The sequence below is a fragment of the Gossypium arboreum genome, chromosome 4 (genome assembly GCF_025698485.1).
Source record: "Gossypium arboreum isolate Shixiya-1 chromosome 4, ASM2569848v2, whole genome shotgun sequence".
NCBI classification, from domain to species: Eukaryota; Viridiplantae; Streptophyta; class Magnoliopsida; order Malvales; family Malvaceae; genus Gossypium; species Gossypium arboreum.
The window spans coordinates 8,788,047-8,807,753 of record NC_069073.1 but is presented as its reverse complement, the minus strand read 5'-3'; the positions used below and the strand labels follow the sequence as shown (position 1 = coordinate 8,807,753).

General features: G+C 30.4%; 3 protein-coding genes across 3 annotated transcripts; 1 reads left to right on the top strand and 2 right to left on the bottom strand.

Annotated features, from left to right (window-relative positions):
* The first annotated feature begins 6,459 nt into the window (after nucleotides 1-6,459).
* Nucleotides 6,460-9,853, top strand: LOC108460473 (probable WRKY transcription factor 3). The gene is made up of 4 exons (XM_017759975.2): nucleotides 6,460-7,060; nucleotides 7,570-8,273; nucleotides 8,366-8,521; nucleotides 9,277-9,853. The coding sequence occupies exons 1-4, from the start codon at nucleotides 6,659-6,661 to the stop codon at nucleotides 9,563-9,565; spliced, it is 1,551 nt and encodes a 516-aa protein (XP_017615464.1). The 5' UTR covers nucleotides 6,460-6,658; the 3' UTR covers nucleotides 9,566-9,853.
* A 1,605-nt stretch (nucleotides 9,854-11,458) lies between these two features.
* LOC108460474 (uncharacterized) lies at nucleotides 11,459-14,310 on the bottom strand. The gene is made up of 7 exons (XM_017759976.2): nucleotides 13,949-14,310; nucleotides 13,774-13,868; nucleotides 13,392-13,509; nucleotides 13,142-13,260; nucleotides 12,475-12,661; nucleotides 12,235-12,378; nucleotides 11,459-11,932 (listed from the first exon to the last, which is right to left on the bottom strand). Exons 1-7 carry the CDS (start codon nucleotides 14,168-14,170, stop codon nucleotides 11,642-11,644), a joined length of 1,176 nt encoding a protein of 391 aa, XP_017615465.1. The 5' UTR covers nucleotides 14,171-14,310; the 3' UTR covers nucleotides 11,459-11,641.
* A 3,006-nt stretch (nucleotides 14,311-17,316) lies between these two features.
* LOC108459838 (lamin-like protein) lies at nucleotides 17,317-19,270 on the bottom strand. The gene is made up of 2 exons (XM_017759232.2): nucleotides 19,030-19,270; nucleotides 17,317-17,742 (listed from the first exon to the last, which is right to left on the bottom strand). Exons 1-2 carry the CDS (start codon nucleotides 19,211-19,213, stop codon nucleotides 17,411-17,413), a joined length of 516 nt encoding a protein of 171 aa, XP_017614721.1. The 5' UTR covers nucleotides 19,214-19,270; the 3' UTR covers nucleotides 17,317-17,410.
* Between the last annotated feature and the right edge of the window lie 437 nt (nucleotides 19,271-19,707).

The window sequence follows — 19,707 nt, the reverse complement described above, 5'->3', positions numbered from 1 at the left end:
TAATATTTTATGTTATTACAAAAATATATTTTATTACAGTAATTGAATATTTGGTTTGTTGTGTCAAAATGTTGTAATATAGGTTATTTAAGATTCCGTGTAAAATTTGAAATTTCAGACAAAATTATATTTTATCTTCGTACTACTTTGTGTATTGTATTAATTGTTAAGGAATTGTTATTAATTTTCTTTAAAAATTTATTTGTAAAATTTCGTGTGATTAAACGAAACATTATTATACTAATTATTATAATAAGGGTAATGTTTTATGTCAAATCTAAAGTAATATAGTCTTAATAATGTAATATGATCTCAATTTGAAATAACGTCACTGAAAGTTGACATCAAATTTATCTAATAGTAGAAGTAGGCACGTATCTTTATTCTCTTTTCTTTTCTTTTTTATATCTAATAGAAGAAAAGTAGCCCCACACTAGAACCCTTAAAATTCATAAAATAATAATCATTTAACTGAAATAAATTTAAAAATCTAAAATTAAAAATTAAATTAAATTGAATTGAATTATAATTAACATTTATAAAATTTTAAAAATTTAATCGAATCGTGAATGAATATAACAGTAGCGTTTGGGATTCGGAGCGGCATGAGATGAACCTATGACGATTGGAGGCATGGAATAAAAGGGACATATGGAGAGAGGAGAGATGTAATTAAAGTGAATAGGACACGTTATTCATTCAAAAGTGGTTGATATTAGGTCGACCTTCTGTCTCAAATTGCGGGCCTTGGAGGGCTACAAGTACAAGTCAATTCCCTTCACTTTTATTGGCCGCCATGCTTATGCCTCCATTTCAACCTTTTTATATTTTTGTATATAATATAAAAAGCAATATTACATTAAAATTGATCATATGTATAAATTTATATAAATCTATCTTAAAATATAATCATAACGAATTGATAATCATATTCTTATCAGTGTAAAAAAAAAGTATAAATATCTCAAATATATTTATCTTTCTATTTAAGGATCGATTAAAATTATTTTAAACACTATATATATAAAAATAAAGATAAAAAACAGTTTTATATATCTATTTACTAAGTAATTTTTAAATGTCGTAACATTTTATAAGATAATGAAAATTTGATTATATATTGAAGTGTTATAAAATTAGAGGTTTGTTTACTGTTATATTTTAAAATTATTTTTCAAGCTAAAAGCAATAATAATCCGATAGTTATTCAAGCCAATAGGGCTTTCTCAAGTTAAATCAAAAGTTGAAATTTTTGTTTTGACTTTTCGAAAACCCGTTTGGATGTCAAATTATAAATTTTACCTCCATTTATATTAACTATAAATTATAAATATGATTTTTATGTTTAAATTAAATTTCACAAACAATATGTATTAATTACTTTAAAATATTTAAAATTTATATTTCATTTTGACAATAAGTTATCATAAATTATTTTATTATTTTTATACTATAATCTAAATTGAATATTTGTTAATCTCAAAATAATAATACATCGTGGTAATCAAATAATGAAGACATAAGAAAAATACAAATATTTCACATTTAAGTGCATTATAATATTTACTATAATTTAAGTTTATATATTTTATATATTATAATATTAATTACTTAATAATTTATTTTTATTTTTATTTTTATTATAATCTATACTATTGTGGAAAGGGTTAATTGAGTTGGTGTCAAAGTGTAAATAATTAAATTTGAACTCAAAATACTATAAAGTTTAACATTTTACTTGTATCATTTCAACTAAAGCTTCATTTATTCATTAGATTAATTTTTATAAATATATTTATTACATTAAATTTTTTCACCCACATCGTGGATGCGCTTATAATCTAGTTTAAGGTTATATGTCTCCTATATCGTAATATTAATGAATTTAAATATATACTTTTAACTTAACAACGTCAAATCTAAAATAAATATTTTATCTTTTCAAAAATACCTTTTGACAACAATATTAAACTCCAAATTTTTCAAAATATCTTTTAACCTTAATAATAATCGACACTAAATATATCTATTTGACTTAAATTAAAAAAATAAATATTTTCAAATTATGTTTAATCTAGTTATATATTAATCTTGAGATGAATTTAATAATTTATTTTTATATAAAATTAATTAATTATCATTATTTAAAATATTTTAATGAAAAATAATTAAAAAGAAAAGAAAAATATATCAAAATTAATATTATAATAAAATTAAAATTAAAATATTTAACATGTATTTACATAAAATAACTAAAAAGTAAAAGAGAAGACAATAAACATATAGTTATACAACATTTTTTTTAAAATAAGCTTATGGCTAATGTAACAAGTTAATGATAAGGTTAAGGTTTAGGAATTTTAAAATCTTCGATTCAAATCTCATTCTGTATAAATCATGTGTGGGTTCTCAACTTATTTTTATTTTAATTCATGTCTCACCACATGTGAATCATGTATAAATTTATTTTGGCATAGGCACAAGTGAAGCTATAATTTTTTTTCTAAGGGGACAATGATTATGATATGTATTTTTATGATGAGTTAAAATGCAATTTCAACATTGTATTGACTTATATTTTTAGAGTTTTTAGAAGGATTAAATCAAAATTTTATTATTTTCAGCTAAATTATAATTTTATCATGTATTAACTTATAAATTTTTATATTGTAGGGTTTAAAACAAAATTTTCCAACCTCCCTTTTGCCCTGAGCAAAGGTTTGATTATTAGTCTAGCCATGCTTTATAATGATTAATTTTAGTTATAATCATTTGAATGTATTCTTTGAAATTGCATTGCAATTATACGTGTAACTTTTATAATGATTAATTTTAGTTATAGTTATTTGATTGTATTATTTGAAATTGCAATTGTGGCTATACGAGTAACTTAAGAAAAACATATATATCTATGTTTAATATATGAATAATTTAATTTAATAATAATTAAAATATTTTTAAAACTAATTAGATCTTTATTATTTTTAATTAAAATTATTGAATATAAATATCGTTATACCCCTTTGTATACGAACACATGGCAAGTCAGAATGATACCTAAGCAACAAGCTAGCTAACAACGAACCGGGAAATCACTCCTAAGTCCTACCTTCTGACATAGAAAGCCATTAAGAACCCAAACCTTTAGGCTTCAATCGGGAATGTGATGTTGTAGGTCACCAAACACCATGTAGGTTCAACCAATCTATCTTGTTGCTTGAGTCAAAGCCTACAATAAAGGTCTAGAAGGAGCAACCTTAGGCACACTCCCAGAAGAGGATTGAGACTACCCGATTGAAGTAATTGGACGCCGGGAGGCATGATCAAAATCTATAAGTTCATGGATAATTATTCCCCTGAACGTCGTTATAGCTCTTCTCCCAAATGAATCTTATCTTGGTTGATTTCTTCCAAAATCCCTAATACTCATTTTAGGCCTTTTTGAGCCTATTCAAGAGGTGTTACCTATACAATATCACCAATAAAAGGGATTAGCTTTAAAAAAAAAGCATACAATAACGATAGAAACAACTATCAGAAAGACTATAACCAAACATGTCATCATTGGAAGTAAGGGGCTCCAAAGTATCCAAATGTCGTTCATCATGAAGCTAGGGAATGCTTTGACTAGTACCCGATGGTACATTTTAGTTGTGATTGGGTAGGTGGCAATATTTGGTAATATAGCATATGTGCTCTAAAGTCACCCCTGAAGGCACTTGGTTATCCCAGACTTGACGTGAAAGGGAAAAGTATATAACGCCAAGGGCACATTCTCATTGTTTCAAAAGCCATCCACCATAAGTGTACCTGCAAACCCCTTTCTCCTCAAGACAATAGTTGAAGACACTTCTTAAAGTGATCTTAAAAGGAACCACCAATATTCCTTTTTGATTCATCATTTTATGATTGTGGGAACCTCCAAGACATCTTACAAGCGTTGAAAATACTAGCATTTCCCAATAGAAGGGTTCGTCCATTCCATGGAAAAACCAATTCTCCCATTAAATTTCAATTTTATGGGGATGTAATTGTTATAATCAACATTTATCGTACCTCGTTGCCATAAAACATGTTCTCCATCTAGGGTGAAATCATCCGAGGGTAGAATGCAAATAACCTATGAAGCTTCTCCTAATCCATCTCTCGTAGGAAATACATATACTGAAACATTTGATTGGAAGATTATATGCCTCTATTGCGAGACATAATAAAAAAAAACCCAAGCAATATTTGCCCTAGTGCTACGTTGAAATCATAAAGAACATCCCGGGTAAACTCACTTCAAGAAGAAACAATAATAGGTAGAACCCAAGCCTATTGTCAATAAAGTCAAGGCCAAATACCTCGCTAAAATGGTGTAACCCTTCCGGAATACTGAATTCATACTTATGATGTTTTGTAAGTAACTCGCGACATATTAACAAATTCTTCATATCTCGATGTGGTTATGGAGCACGAGTAGTTAAGGCTAACAACAAGATCATCACTCCCCCTTTTGAACTTAATCGTAGTAATCTTTTGATCTTTCAACGTCTCCCTTGTCGAAGCATTTCCAAAACGACATCCACCTCGACTGTGAGTCTTACCAAACTATCCATTTCCTCTTTCCATTTTTGCCCAAAAGACACCAAAAAACAACTTTGATAATAACAAAAAAGAAGAGCTACAAGACGAATTGAAATAAAGACACTCTTAGAGAGCAGAAATCAACTAAAACCAAAATATGCCAAAACACACAGTCAAAAGCAAATATTTTACTAACTTACTCGTTTTCTATTCTTAGCATAAATAACTATACGTTAAACGGTAATTGGATATGATATCTGTCGAGCGAGTTGTTACACAATTGATCTATACCTATCAAGTCAGAATGAATACATGATTTGTCCCATTATAGATGTTAAAGTTGTGATCCAAATTCTTATTAAAAATAAAATACAAGTGGCAAGTGGCCCGAAGGTTGTAGCCCACCGTGGATCCCCAATAAGCAAGATACTGGATTGGGGTCACAAGGTAAGGTACAGGCTGCATAAGAAGAATCTATATAGAAGTTTACTTCTTCTGTTTGATATTGATTTGAATAAGGTGTTTCAACTTTACTGCATTACTTTTATTAGATGTTGATTAGAATAAGGTTTTCTAAAGTTATGAATAGAAGCAGTCTATACTCCTTGTACTTATTCAAATTCAACATAGTAAGTTATCTTCTCCTTTGCCGATGACTTTTTCCCAAAAGGGTTTCTACGTAAAATTTGTGTTCTATTTTTTTTCTTTTTTTTGTTCTTTTCGATACATTGCCATTATCGACATTCTATTTTTGACAATAGACATTCTCATCCCATTGAAGACATTAACCCATCATGTTCCATAATGATGGTTAAAATGCAAGTCTAACACGTTAACATCATCCTACACAAGACCCTCGCCTATAAATATCTTCAAGAACAATGAAGAAGGAATTGATTCCAATGAGATACCAATCTTATATGTCAACTTACCTCTAGCTTCCAGACTTAGCACTCTCATCTTCTCCGCTCTGTATAACCTTCGACTCTCTACTTCGACTGAGTGAATCAGCCTCTATGATAATCACTACCTTCTTCTCCATACTTTCTCCTTATTGTATCACTCTATCAACAGAGATGAAAGATAACAAATAAATAAAATAATAATTAATTAAGGGTAAAGTTATAATTGTATTTAAATTTCATTTAATAAATAATAATGGATTTTTCATCAAAGAGGTGCGGAGAAGTGAATTTTTTATTATCAAACCTGGTAAGCTTCGAATAATTTTCACTATAAAATATAAAATAAAATAATAATAATAATATCTTAAATTGTGATTCAAGAATCTGCCTAAAACAATACCATCTCCCAATTGCCTTTTGACATGGCAGCATGACCTTATGTCTTCATTCAATGTCTCTACTGTATAGTGGGAATAAGGTTTCTTTTTATAGGATTAATATTATTTTTCTTTTTTTTCAAAAAAAAGTTAAAATTTGTTGGAGTTTATTTGTATTTTATAATTTTGGCAATATTTTAAAATCTGGAAAATTTTCGTATTTATCTCATCCACAAAAGGGCCCATGTATTATTATTATTATGAAAGTTAAGTTAAAAGGTTTAATTTTTATTTCAGTCACCTAAAATTTATTATTTAATTTTTTAAACATAATTTGATCTCAACATCGTTAGTTATTATCGTTAAAATAAAATTTTATTTAGAAATAACCTTAAGCATTGTGCTAATATACAAATTTATTATTAGCATGATTGACTAATTTAACAATAGTGTCTCTAACAGTTATCAATTTGGATCTTCTAGTAATATTAAAAAAAAAAGAAATGGACTAAATTATACTAAATTAAAATGGAGGGATAAAAGCTGAAATTTCTGTGTAGTAAGGGGATTAAAATATAATTAGATGGAAATAAAAATGATTAATTATGTTAACAAAAAGTCAAATTCCATACTTCATTACTCGAAGATAAACACGAAACTATGAGAAGAACCAACCAATTTTGCTGAAAAGCAACGAAATCGAAGAATCAGAGCAACAAAGAAACCGAAAAGCAAACAAAAACAAAAAGACAATTTCTCTCTCTCAATATATAAACTGAAAAACAGGGGAAAGAAGAGGTGAAAAAAATGGCAGAGAAAAGGACAAGATCAAAGCTTTCAGCTCCAACACGTCCATCCATAACTTTACCACCAAAACCAGCCATGGATGGCTTATTTTCAAGTGGTTTAGGGCTAAGTCCAGGGCCTATGACACTGGTTTCATCTTTTTTCTCCGACCTTGACTCAACAGAGAATAGGTCTTTTTCTCAGCTTCTAGCTTCAGCAATGACTTCACCTGGAGCTCGATTACCCCACGCTTCAATGGATGGTTCACTTATGGAGGTGGGTTTTAAAGATGGAGGTGAAAAAAGCCCTGGGTTTAAGCACAACCGACCTTTGAATTTTGACTCTCCTTTATTCACTGCGCCTACTGGGCTAACCCCTTCTGGTTTGCTTAATTCTCCAAGCTTCTTTTGTCTTTCTCCTCAGGTAATTTGAGTTGAAATTACAATTTTTTTTTTAAATTATGGCTCTGCTTTCTTAAAGTATAAATAATTTGGTTGATTATAGTCTGTTGGATTTCAATGTAGTTTGTCCAGTTTTTATGATTGCTTATTTATTAGCTTTTTGCCTCTAAATGAAGAAATCATTTTGTTTTTGTTCCCTTTTAGGGATGAGTACCCTTTAACTCATTAATTTGGGATTTTTTTTATCAACACAGTGATCAATTGAGTATCATTTTGCTGTGTCTGAGAATAGATGTGTAACTTATGTATGTATTTTCTTCTTTTAGGATGAACTCTCATATGCACCAACAATTAACTTTTGGTTTAGACTGAATGTAATTTTGAATAGTGGAGAATTGTGTGATTATTGGTTCAAATGTTTCTGGGGATGTTAGTTTTGAATCTTAGATTGATACACTGAAACTTGTTGCTGGTGACACGAGTACCAGGATTTGGTTGTATACACTTACTTCTGTTCCATGATTTGTGCAGAGTCCTTTTGGAATATCCCATCGGCAAGCATTGGCACAGGTTACAGCTCAAGCTGCCCTAGCACAATCTCAAGTTCATCCACAAACCGAATATCAAGCGTTGACGGTATCAGCTCCGTCAGAGTCATTGATCCGTCATCCATCCTTCACTCCTGAAGAAACTTCACAGTTGATGCCTCCTTTGGCCTCAGAACCTCAAAGTTCTGCAATAGAATACTCGGAAGCTTCCCAATCTGATAGGAAAAACCAGCTTCCTATTGCTGTGGATAAACCTGCTGAAGATGGCTACAACTGGCGTAAGTATGGACAGAAGCCTATTAAAGGCTGTGAGTATCCACGAAGCTACTACAAGTGTACCTATCTTAATTGCCCTGTGAAAAAGAAGGTGGAACGATCTGCTGATGGCCAAATAACCGAAATTATATACAAAGGCGCTCACAATCATGAAAAGCCTCAGCAAAATAAACAAGCAAAGGGTGGTAGTGATGGAAATGCAAATTCACAGGCAAATCCTGAATTTGGTTCTCAGGTTGCAGCTTTAAATTCGAACAAGTTAAGTGAAACCATGTCGTCTCATTCGATACTGGGGAAAAATTTTGAATCTACTCAAGCTGCAGAATTACCTGGATCAAGTGACAGTGAGGAAGGATGTGATGAAGAGAGTCGAGAAGAAAGAGATGATGATGAACCAAATTTGAAAAGAAGGTAAATTTCAAATCTAACTTCAAATGATCATACAAGTTCTTATTTCTTCAATATTAAATGTAATTTTGAGGGTGTTGTGCTTTTGACTGTAGGAATACTGCGCCGGAAGCTGCAGTAGTGTTGTCACACAAGACGGTCACAGAACCAAAAATTATCGTGCAAACAAGAAGTGAAGTTGACCTTTTGGATGATGGCTATAGATGGCGCAAATATGGACAGAAAGTGGTGAAAGGGAACCCTCATCCAAGGTACAATGGTCTATATATATGTTTATATATGGTTCTAATAATGGTGTTCTAGCAATTGTGCAAAGTTTTGAGTGATTTACAGTGGCAAATAGACTGCTTGATGTATATACGATAATCATCAAGAGCACTCTATGATCTAAATTTCTTGGAGCATTTCAGTACTAGGCTTACACCACTAGGGCTCTAATAATTGTGACTTGTCTTTCTCGTGTCGTATCTAAAACTTAATCTATGTTGCCCCAGCTTGGAGTACCCTGTATCCAACACCCTTGTCCAAAACGTATTTGGGTGGGGATAAAGATAAACCCTCCAAATACTGAGAAACTTGAAAAGGTTAAAGCATACTAATGTTTAGTGCATACTTGTATGGAACACGCATATCTGAATCTGAGTAACATAGGACTTGGTCACTGGATAAAAACCTTAAGTACGCATAAAAAACCTCTCTCGATTCTCTGCTATCGATAAATATTGGTTCGATTTGCTTGGTTTGTGCATATAGGTTTCAACTTTAATTCTTTATCTGCTCATATTGCTAGACCACAGTTTTGCATTCCGAACACGAATGACAAGCAAATCTCAAACAACCTCATGTCTCAGAAATGACTGTCATATTTGTATTCATCTCCCTGTTTTGCCATTTAAATTCTCTCATTTTTATTGATTTGATAAAAATGTAGATTAGTCCGTTTATTATTTCTCACTTATACTGCGACTTTTGGGATCATCTCTGACGCATCAAGCAATACCTACAGGAGCTATTACAAATGCACGAGTGCTGGATGCAATGTTAGAAAGCATGTGGAAAGAGCATCAACTGACCCAAAAGCAGTCATAACAACATACGAGGGGAAGCATAACCACGACGTTCCAGCAGCTAGAAACAGCAGCCACAACATGGTGAACAACAGTTTGTCGCAGACAAAACCGCACAAGGTTGTGGCTGAGAACCAGAACCATTCTTTACTTAAAGCGATGGATTTTGGAAACAATGGTCAGGGACCAGCAGTTTTAAGGCTAAAGGAGGAGCAGATAAGAGTGTAATCACCCACCTCTTAAAGCAGCGAGGGTCTGGCCATTCATTGGTATGAAAATGCACAAGGTTGGAATAAATAACGCAGGTGAAATTGAAGGATAAATCCTGGTGAAGCATAATATAATTACCCAGTTTTGAATGTTGGAATTTATAAGTAATGTTGTAAAGCATGTTAGGGCTTGTTTGCTGCTGCTGCCACTAATTTATACTCTGTAAGATTCAGTTAAAATGACAATAAGCAATTACTGATTATGTTTATGTCCAGTTTTTCTTTTTTTATGAATAATCTTCAAAAAGCCCATATTTCCATATTGAAATCTTGTTATCAACCACGATCGGAGAGAAACAGAACATACCAGTTTAACCCTTTAACATATAAACCCTAAAACATTAATATTTTTAATTAGAAATGAAATTTTGAAAAAAGAACAAAAATTTATTCAGTTAGCTACTAATTCCTTGAGAACAAGAGAAAACGAATTTTTTTCCCAACACAAGCAAAACCCAAATCTTTTTGGGGGAAAAAGATTAATGAATAGATGAAGGGGAAAACAGAGAAGAAATGTAGGGCAATACCCCTCGCTTTGACTGCTAGAACTAAAGCAGCAAAGCGGCCATGGAATCCCTTACCAACCCAGAAGAGAGATGGTGTTAATATGCGCCAATCGCACTAGTGTGCGCCACGATTTGTAAAGGACCTCTCCCGTGGAATACCACGCCACCCCTTCTTTTACGGGGGTAAGCGCTCGGCCTTTGGCGCTGCATTTTTTTTTTCTCATTCTTTCTCTTTTATAGTCACCTCTCGTCCTTCAAACCCTAACTTTACTTTACTCTTTTCCCTTTTTGCCATCACTTTTTTCCCGATTAACATTTATATCCTTTTAGGTTTAGCAAATATATATATATATATATATATATATACACGCTTGAATTGTTATGCGGACGGTTATATTTCAAGATTCAATGTTTTGGTCAAAATTTTCATTAAAAAATTAATTCAACTTTTTCGAAAAATTAATAGTTAAAATTAAATTTTAAAAAAATTAAAGATTAAATTTAATTTTAAAAATAAATAAATATTAAATTAATAAAAATATAAATATTAAAGGCTAAATTTATCATTATGTCAACTTAAATATAAAAATTCCAAACAAGTTAAAAGTTCCTAATTCCTAATAGTCCCAAACAACTTAATTACTTAACCCTCATTATATAATGTCAATTATATATATCATAATCCACACAGTTAATTACATGGGTTTAAGTTTCATATCAAATATACATTATAATATCATAATTGTATATAAGGTTATATATTATTATAATATATCATAAAGTTAATTACACGTTTAGGATTTAAGTTTACATATCATTAATATAAAATTGCACATTATAATAAAATAATAGTATATAAGGATTACATATCATTAATAACCTCTTGAGTTATTTAACGTGTATTGTATATATATATTATAACATACCGAAAATTAATTACACATTTAAGATTTAAGTTACATATCATTAATAAAAGAATACACATTATAATATCATAATTGTATAATAAATATTATACATTTATTATTTACTTATATATAACAGGTCATATATTATGTGTAGTTAAACATGTACGTATACTGTTTTTAATAATATAATACGTACTAAATATAATTTTTCTCACGTTATAAAATAAATTCATATTATAATATTATTTTAATTATATATACTAATTAAAAGTAATTTAACAAAGTTAATCAAATAACATTAATGACCGCATTGCACTTTTTTAAAGTATGTTGATTAACGTAATTTAAACCATACATAAGTAATTAAATTTGTAGTTTGCCTAAATATTATTATGATCGATTAAAAAAGAATTAATTTCGATAAATATTTAGATTCAATGATTTAAAAGGAGGAAATAAATTGCACAAAATTATAAACTATCTTACTAGTTACAACAATGGAGCTTCAATTTTTCTTACATATGTTTCATTTATATCAAATCAAAACTCAAACTTAAAAGCAGATCGAATATTTGCAGAAAGATGGATTCTACATTCAACAGGGGCCAGTGCAGTAAGGACTCACAGTTTAACCTCGGAAAAATAGGTTGATGAAACAGCCAACCCCTCGGCATCATATGTTCGAACGAGTCGCTGTCTCTTACCAGGTGTGTCGAGCCAACAGAACTCCAAGTGGAATGACTTGGATTCAGCTACACTCTTTGCAATATCAGAAGGGTATCCCATGTACATACCACCTGGTAATAATGTCAACTGGTATGCTCCTTCAAATTCAACTGAGTTATTCGAGATCATACCCGTCCAGTGCACATTAGTCCTTACTCCACGTCTGCTGTCCATGGAGGTAACATCCTGATCATGTATTTAGAAACAACAGACACAATGAGAAAAGACCAAGAGTCTGATAACAAAAAATCGACGAAAATAAGCATCAAGACGGACAAAAGCTGTAGACAATACAGTAATTGCATGGGAACAAAAACAACCCTTTCTGTCATCATATGTGCGGTCAAGGAGCTTATATAAATCAATTTCCACTGCAGGATTCCATGACTCTTGGCTTTTCAGGAGAATGAATGAGTGTGCTTGGTTTAAACTAATGTTACTCGGACTTTTGGACACTTAAGAAAAAAGAAAAGTCAACAGATGCATACCTGGATGAGCTTTTTCTTGTCATCCATTTCAAGATAAGCAACTGTATCAGCTTCGGTCATTGTCGATCCGTAAACACCACTGCGTTTTGTTACAGAATGACCTTCCCACTTGCCTAGAAATGGTAAAATCCGGTCCTCTCCATCCTACAATCAATAAAAAACAATGTTTATATACACAAATCTTATAACAGGAAGTGTGACTTACCGTCAACTAAAACAAAGTGGAGGAAGATTGATTACTATTATATTGCCAAGTGATGGATGAACGAGTGGGCCATCACCTCTATCCTCAAGGAAGATAAGAAGCATATCCACAAAGCCTTTGGGGTCCATGATATGGAAGGCCCTTGCTCGTCGATCCTTTGCTTGTGAATATAGGCAATTTTCACAAACGATGGAAGGCTGGCGAGAAGGAAGCTTAACATTTCTGTCAAGTAAAACAAATAGTTACTTCTTTTAACCTGATGCCGTGTGCATATGGGGATCAGGAGAAATCAGAGGAAACTGTGTTGAAGTGAGCCATTGCCCTCAAAAGATAATAATAAAACAAGTTGGCTAGCAACCCTACCAGACAAGCATGAAGCTTCAGTGGAAATTGATTTACAAAATCCATTCTCAAAGGTAAGTCGAAATTCAGAAAATTTATTCAAAACGGGGAGCTATGATAGTCGATACCATACATCATGCGTTATATATTACTGCTGGTTTTCAGCATAGCAGCACCTCAGAATTCATTCATCATAACAGAAAAACTTGCGCAAAACAAACAAGCGGTTTCGAATTTATGCAGCAAATTCATTACCAATGCTCTAACTTAATGAGAAGGAACTGCTATTCCGATTCTTTCACTATTCGAAATCATTCAACTCATAAAACAAATGCCCTTCCAAAATCAAGAAGCACTTACTTTGGTGATTCCTCTCCGGTGTCATCTTCCCCCAATACCCCTTGCCGTAACACAGTCTCTAACATGCCGGCCGTTTGGTACCTCAATGAAAAAGCCCTCTCATTGGGGAAAAAGCCAATCTGCAGACTAAACATAATGGATATTCTAATAGAAGAAAACAAACTTTAAAAGCTTGGATATGATAATAACAATATAAAGAAGGGCGAAACTCGGCTGATTTTGAATAGGTGAATGATTGGAAAAAGCTCACCTGTTGATATTTGTCAACAGTGAACATATTTGTTTCTTTTATTTTGTATTCTGCCCATTCAGCTTCCTCATCATGTCCAGAAATTGAAGTACTTGATTGAGGCTGTTCAATGTACAACCTAGAAAATACAATTTTGTCAAGCAACTTGGAAAGGAGAAATATTTGGAGTAACAGTGCCTAATTGCTTTTTTCCCAAGTTAAGTGAAAACAAAAATAAATAAAAGAGTAAAAGCAACAACCAAACAGAACTAACAAATTCAAAGAGTTAAGTCATCAATAATCATATGAACTTCCATAAGATAAAAGAATCATATTTCACCCACATAGAACTTTCAAAAAAGAAAAATAAGAAACTTAAAATTGCTAAAATTGAAAAGCCTACGTTTGAATGAGGCTGATGAGTTCATCTTCCCCATAACAACTAGCGGAAAGCCGAGTACTTATTTTTTGCAATAGATTTCCATTTCCATCAAATTGCTGCAAAATTCGAAGAACTTGTTTTTGAATTATTTAAGAAACGATGATAACTAATATTGAGCGAGAAATGAATAAATTACATGGAAAGAACCGGTCCATTTGCCGGAATTAAGGTCGAAAAACTGGCGGAGATTATCGATGCTCATGTAATGTTGTTCTTGGACAGGGGCGGAGTTGGCGGCTCGGAGTCTGGGGGTCCGAAAGGAAGGAAATGGGTTGGAATGGGGAAGCTTTGGAAGGAAAGGGAAGGGTTTGGGTGAAGGGGAAGGAAAGACAATGCAAGAGTAACAAATTGAAGCCATTGAAAGGGAGAAAGTGTTGTTTGGACGGAGTGGAGAGAGCTTGGTTGATTTCTTTTAATAACTTATCCGCTAGGATTGATTCTTTTTTGCTTTAAATTTAGTGTACTTTCATCCTTAATTTTTTGAGTTCAATTCTTTGGAGATTAAAAAAATAGAGTATCATATTCATGATATCGCAATAATTTTTTTAATTTTTTTAAAATCTTATATAAATTTTTAAAAATTCAAAAATATGTTAAAATTTTTTTAAAATAAAAAAATCAAAATTATACGAGCATTTAAAAATTAAAAATATCTCGTAATACTTTTTCAATGTTTCTAGCAGCATGTTTATTTGACTTAGATCTCTATTTAATATCTAAAGTAACCTTCTTTCATCCATCATTAGGGATGGCAACAAGGTATGGTGGGGTGGGTTTTTGCCCGACCCTGGCCTGAAACTTAATTAATCAGCCTCAACTCTGACTTTTAAGAAAAAATTCCATCCCAACCCGAATCTAAAATTTAATAGAAAACCCAATTATGTCCCACCTCGTCCTAAATTTAATTTAATTATTTTATTTTGAAGCAAATAAGATTAATATTTTTTGAGTTTAGACTTAAAACTTAATATATTTATTTTTTTCTATTTATATATTTATTTACTAAAAGTAAAAATTTAATATATGTATACATATTAGGGGTATTTTTGTAAATATTTCAAGATGAGGCGGGGCAAATTTATCTCGATCCCTATCCAATTTGACTATTTTTCTAATTTCACCCGACCCGACTCTCCTTGCACCCGAAGTTCTAAAAGAAAATCCGATCCTAATGGATTGGGTCGGGTCAGAATTTGTTGGATTCAGGCTTTTTTTGTTATCCTTACCCATCATTATGCACATGCTCTCTTTGCCAAACTCTCGACAATTTAGGGATAATTCTGGCATATTCAAATATTTACGACATTTGATTTGAAATTGTGATCATAAATGTTAAGGATTCAAAAAATATATAGATTAAAATATTTCAAGGCAACATATGTAAATGTTAATATTTAGATATTCACTTCACTTTTTAAAAATTTTGGCCTATGGATCAAAAAAGCCCTTGATAAAAAAATCAATTAAACCCTTAAAAAATGCATCCCATTGTGTCCTTGATGGCCGAAAAAGTAAATTAAGATTTAAATCACGATTTAACTCTTGAAATTTACTCATTTTCTCACATTGACACCTATTTTTTTTATTCTAATTTAGTACCTAATGTATGATTCTGTTATAATTTTTAGTCCATTTTACTAACAAATTTTTTAAAAAAATTGGTGCCAATCAAATCATGGTACATGTCTTTCTTTTATAAAAATATATAAACTTTTTACTAAATATACATAAAGATTAAATATATATATATATAATTCTAAAATCTAAAAAATTATAAAAATAACAAAATATGTTTAACAAGGATGACACGCTATGTGGAAGGATGTTGATGTGGTATGTCACTGTAATAAATTTTTTAAATGATTTTAATTTTTTTTAAAAATTATATTTGGAGACTAAAATGAACTTGATTATAAAGTTTAGAGCCGGCAAACGAGTAAATTTGGGCGGACTCAAATTGGGTTTACTTCAAACATGGATTTTTTAGGCTTGGGCCCTTGAATTGGATTTTTTTGGGGTAAGATTTTTTCGAATTTAGGCTCCAATCGAGCTAGGCGGACTCTGATGGATTCAGATAATTTTAAATTTTATAAGTTAAAAATATTTTAATTTTGAATGTAATAGTTCATTTTACTTTTATAAAATAACAATGCAATTCAAATTTTCCTTATAAAAAGCATAACTTATATATATTTAATAAATTTATTTTATATAAAATAATTAAATTGCTTATTTTATGTAGAATTTATTATTTTATGATATTATATGAATTAACTAAAATACATTTTATTGTTCATTATTATATTATATTGACAATTGAATAACTTTTTATTTTTTATTAAATTTATAAATTTAATACTCATATTCTAAAATATTTATTTCAAAACCCAAATATATTATGCCAAACCCAACCCAAATAGTATACTCATTATATAATACTATATCATATACCATAATAATAGAGTAGTACATAATATAGTAATTATTATCATATATTATTGTTTATTATACTAGTTGAATTATACTCTTAAGTTCATGTACTTTTCATACATTTGAAAGTTAACCTCCTATATTATATAATGCAATATCATATCATGTAGTATATAATATATTAATACATATATATGCATCAATAATTAAACATTATAATATCATGTAATATTATATCTTTTATTATAATCTACAATATAATAATATTTATATATAATAGAAAGACATTATATATTACTTCTTATATATTATTGTTTATTATTATATCGATTGAAATTTACTTTAAGTCTCTATGCTTTTCGTACATTTTAAAAGTTAGCCTCATGCTCAGAGATGAAGCTAGGGGGCTGGCAGGGGCTCGACCCACTAAAATGTAAAATTTCTATTTAGGCTCTTAATTTTTTTAAAAATTTTAATTTAATCATTTGCAAATTATAAAAATATAGACTATAAAAAATTAAAATTTCATCGGCCCTCTAAAAAATTGTTCTGATTTCGCCCTTGCTCCGGCTATATTTTATAATACTATATCATATCATGTATTAATAGTTTATATATATGCATAAATGATAAAACATTATAATATTATGTCATACTATATCTTTTATTATAATCTATGTTATAATAACAGTTATATATAATAGTAGTGTATTATATATTACTTATTATCATACTAGTTAAAATATGCTCTAAGCCCGTATATGTTTCATACATTTAAAAGTTAGCCCTCCTACATTTAATAGTTTATATATATGCATTGATGATTAAATGTTATAATATCATGTAAATTTAAGTCATCGATTTCGGTTTTGATAATAATTATATAATATTTTATTATAATATCATTAAAGTTTATTTTTATACATATATAATTATAGTATTAAGAATATTTTATATATTTTTAATCTTTTTAAAATTTATATATTTTAAAATTTAACATAAAATTATTATTAAATATTTTTCTTTTTAATAAAATTTTAATATAAATATACATTTTCTTATTTAAAGAATACATTTTGGCGAAAAAGAAGATTATATTCCATTTCCATCATCAATATTGATATAATCCAACATTTTACTACTGCTTAATTTCAATCAACCGTCTGATCTAAAACTGAAGGACCAAATAATAGTATGCCACAGCAAAGGAAATCATATAGTGGAAAATCTTAAGGCGAACAGCATCGGATGTTAGCGAGCCATTTTTGACCGGAGCCGGCTCCGGAGCAGGTGGAAGCATTTCAACGTTAACAGCAACTTTCATCCCATGGTAGCAGTAGCCACCGCTGCTGAGGAAGTAATAGGGTCTCAACTGTGTCAGCTCAACCACATCACGGCCACCGCGAGTGATGTTCTTTATGAAACCTTGATCATTGCAGTTGTCGTAACTTGTCTCGTTCACTTCCAGAACATTGAAGTAGCGCTTGTCGAAGTTGAAGACTTGAATAACAAGAAGCAAGATTTGAGTAAAATGGGTTTAAATGATTGGAGCCTTCAAAATATTTTGATGTTAAATAAGAAAGACGAAAATAGTTATCTGTCCATACATATATACCACTTTTAGATAGAAGATAAAAGATAAGATGCTTTCATATTGTGGAATGATTTGCTTTCATATTTCTCCAAAGTTAACCAAAAACCATCTATATATATCACCCTAAACCACACCATTTTTTGCAAATAAATCAACCCAACCAGTATCTCACTTACATTAAATTCTTCCTTTCTTTGAATTAATAATGTTCATTTATTGTGCACCATTTTATGTTATGATCTACAGCTAGCAATGCATCTAAAATGGAGCTATGGTTACAATAATAATCAAACAAAAAACTATATTTTTATCACATGACATATCGATTTTACAGTTCATGTTTAAAGTCTGTAGATATCTTCTCTTTTTAGTAATATAACGTGCCTTACCATCAAATATGCCTTTATTTTAATATATTTAAATAATTTGTGAATATAATGAAAATTTCATTTGAAATAAAAATATCATAGAAGTCCTTGTATTAAGAGTTAGATTGAATTTTGTTCTCTTTGCTAAAAGAACGAGTAAATTAGTCTCTATCCTGTTAAACCAAAAAGCATATTAGTTCTTTCAGTTAAAAATATTCATCCATTTTTTATGTTAAAAAGTGGCATATGACTTGACAAAATAACCGATTGGTTATACATGGCATGCCATGTAGGGGCGAAGTCAAAAAAATTTGGGAGAGGCCGAAATTAAATTGAATATTTTTACCATTACCATTACAAATTTTACCATTCTTGGGGGTCAGTGCAATTTTATCATTACAAATTTAAAATTTTAATAGGCCTAAATGAAAAATTTCCATTTGAGGGACTGGTGTCATGTGCACTTCATGTTGAGGGTACATGGACCAATTTTTACCCAAGTACATGGACACAAAATGCAATCTACTGTATTTATGATACTTTTACCCAAATTATTTTGGTATAATAAAAACAAAACATTTACTTAAAAGAAAATGCTTCAAAGATCATTTTAGCATTTTTCAGTAAAAAAAAAAAAAGACATGATCAAGTAAAACAAATTAAAAACAATGATGATAAACTGATATATCTCTTTTATAGTTGATTTAATAGAGGGAAAACACTTTGGTTCCTGGAAGAAGTTTTAAGTTTGATCAGCGATTTTTAAAACGGAAATAAACCAAATATTCAGCAACTTAAAGCAAAGAAGGAAAGGAGATAACTTACGAAGCCAATCGCCGACATAAAATCGCTCATGGTCGGACCATTCTGAATAATTAACGTTAGGGTTCCAACCTAGCTTGCCTCCAACACGATGTAATGCCGCCATGGAAGATTCCATCGAAACCATCATCAAAATCGCCATTAACATCAACTCAAACTTAACAAAGAATTTCTTTTCAACTCCCATGTTTCCCTTCGCAATGACAAATGCTGCTAAAAGAGTCGTAATGGTAACTACAATATATAGCTGCCGCTGTTGTTGTTGAAGTCAAATGATGAGTTGGAAAAATAATTAATTAAGATTATTTTGTAACGTATTAAATTGACAGTGCTAGAGTTACATGGTTCATGTTCTATTTGATGCTTATTCACCCTCCACGTGTAATTTCACTGGGAGCGTTGTTTGACATGGCAGATACTTATTGGCTGTTATGGTTAATGTTTGTACACTGAGTGATGGGGATTTTGAAGAGCGGTTACACGTACAAAATGATTGATGGGCAGTTTTATTTTGCTTCCTAAAAAAGATTTCGTCAAAGAGATGCTAATTTTTATCCATTATACATATTATTATATAATGGATAAAATATGCTTTAAATATTTTATTTTTATTATATTTAGGATTTAATTTTTCTACTTTTAAGATTTAAAAAATGTTGTCTACCTTGTTGCACGAGTTTA

What these genes read in the sequence shown, in the direction of transcription:
- LOC108459838 (XM_017759232.2), bottom strand. Translation starts at nt 19,213, where the DNA reads ATGGGAGTTGAAAAGAAATTCTTTGTTAAGTTTGAGTTGATGTTAATG. An exon ending in TTATGTCGGCGATTGGCTTC is followed by an intron (nt 17,743 to 19,029) that starts GTAAGTTATCTC and finishes TTGTTATTCAAG; the next exon opens with TCTTCAACTTCGACAAGCGC.
- LOC108460474 (XM_017759976.2), bottom strand. Translation starts at nt 14,170, where the DNA reads ATGGCTTCAATTTGTTACTCTTGCATTGTCTTTCCTTCCCCTTCACCC. An exon ending in AATGGACCGGTTCTTTCCAT is followed by an intron (nt 13,869 to 13,948) that starts GTAATTTATTCA and finishes CGAATTTTGCAG; the next exon opens with CAATTTGATGGAAATGGAAA. An exon ending in CTGTTGACAAATATCAACAG is followed by an intron (nt 13,261 to 13,391) that starts GTGAGCTTTTTC and finishes TTTAGTCTGCAG; the next exon opens with ATTGGCTTTTTCCCCAATGA.
- LOC108460473 (XM_017759975.2), top strand. Translation starts at nt 6,659, where the DNA reads ATGGCAGAGAAAAGGACAAGATCAAAGCTTTCAGCTCCAACACGTCCA. An exon ending in TCTTTTGTCTTTCTCCTCAG is followed by an intron (nt 7,061 to 7,569) that starts GTAATTTGAGTT and finishes TGATTTGTGCAG; the next exon opens with AGTCCTTTTGGAATATCCCA. An exon ending in AAAGGGAACCCTCATCCAAG is followed by an intron (nt 8,522 to 9,276) that starts GTACAATGGTCT and finishes CAATACCTACAG; the next exon opens with GAGCTATTACAAATGCACGA.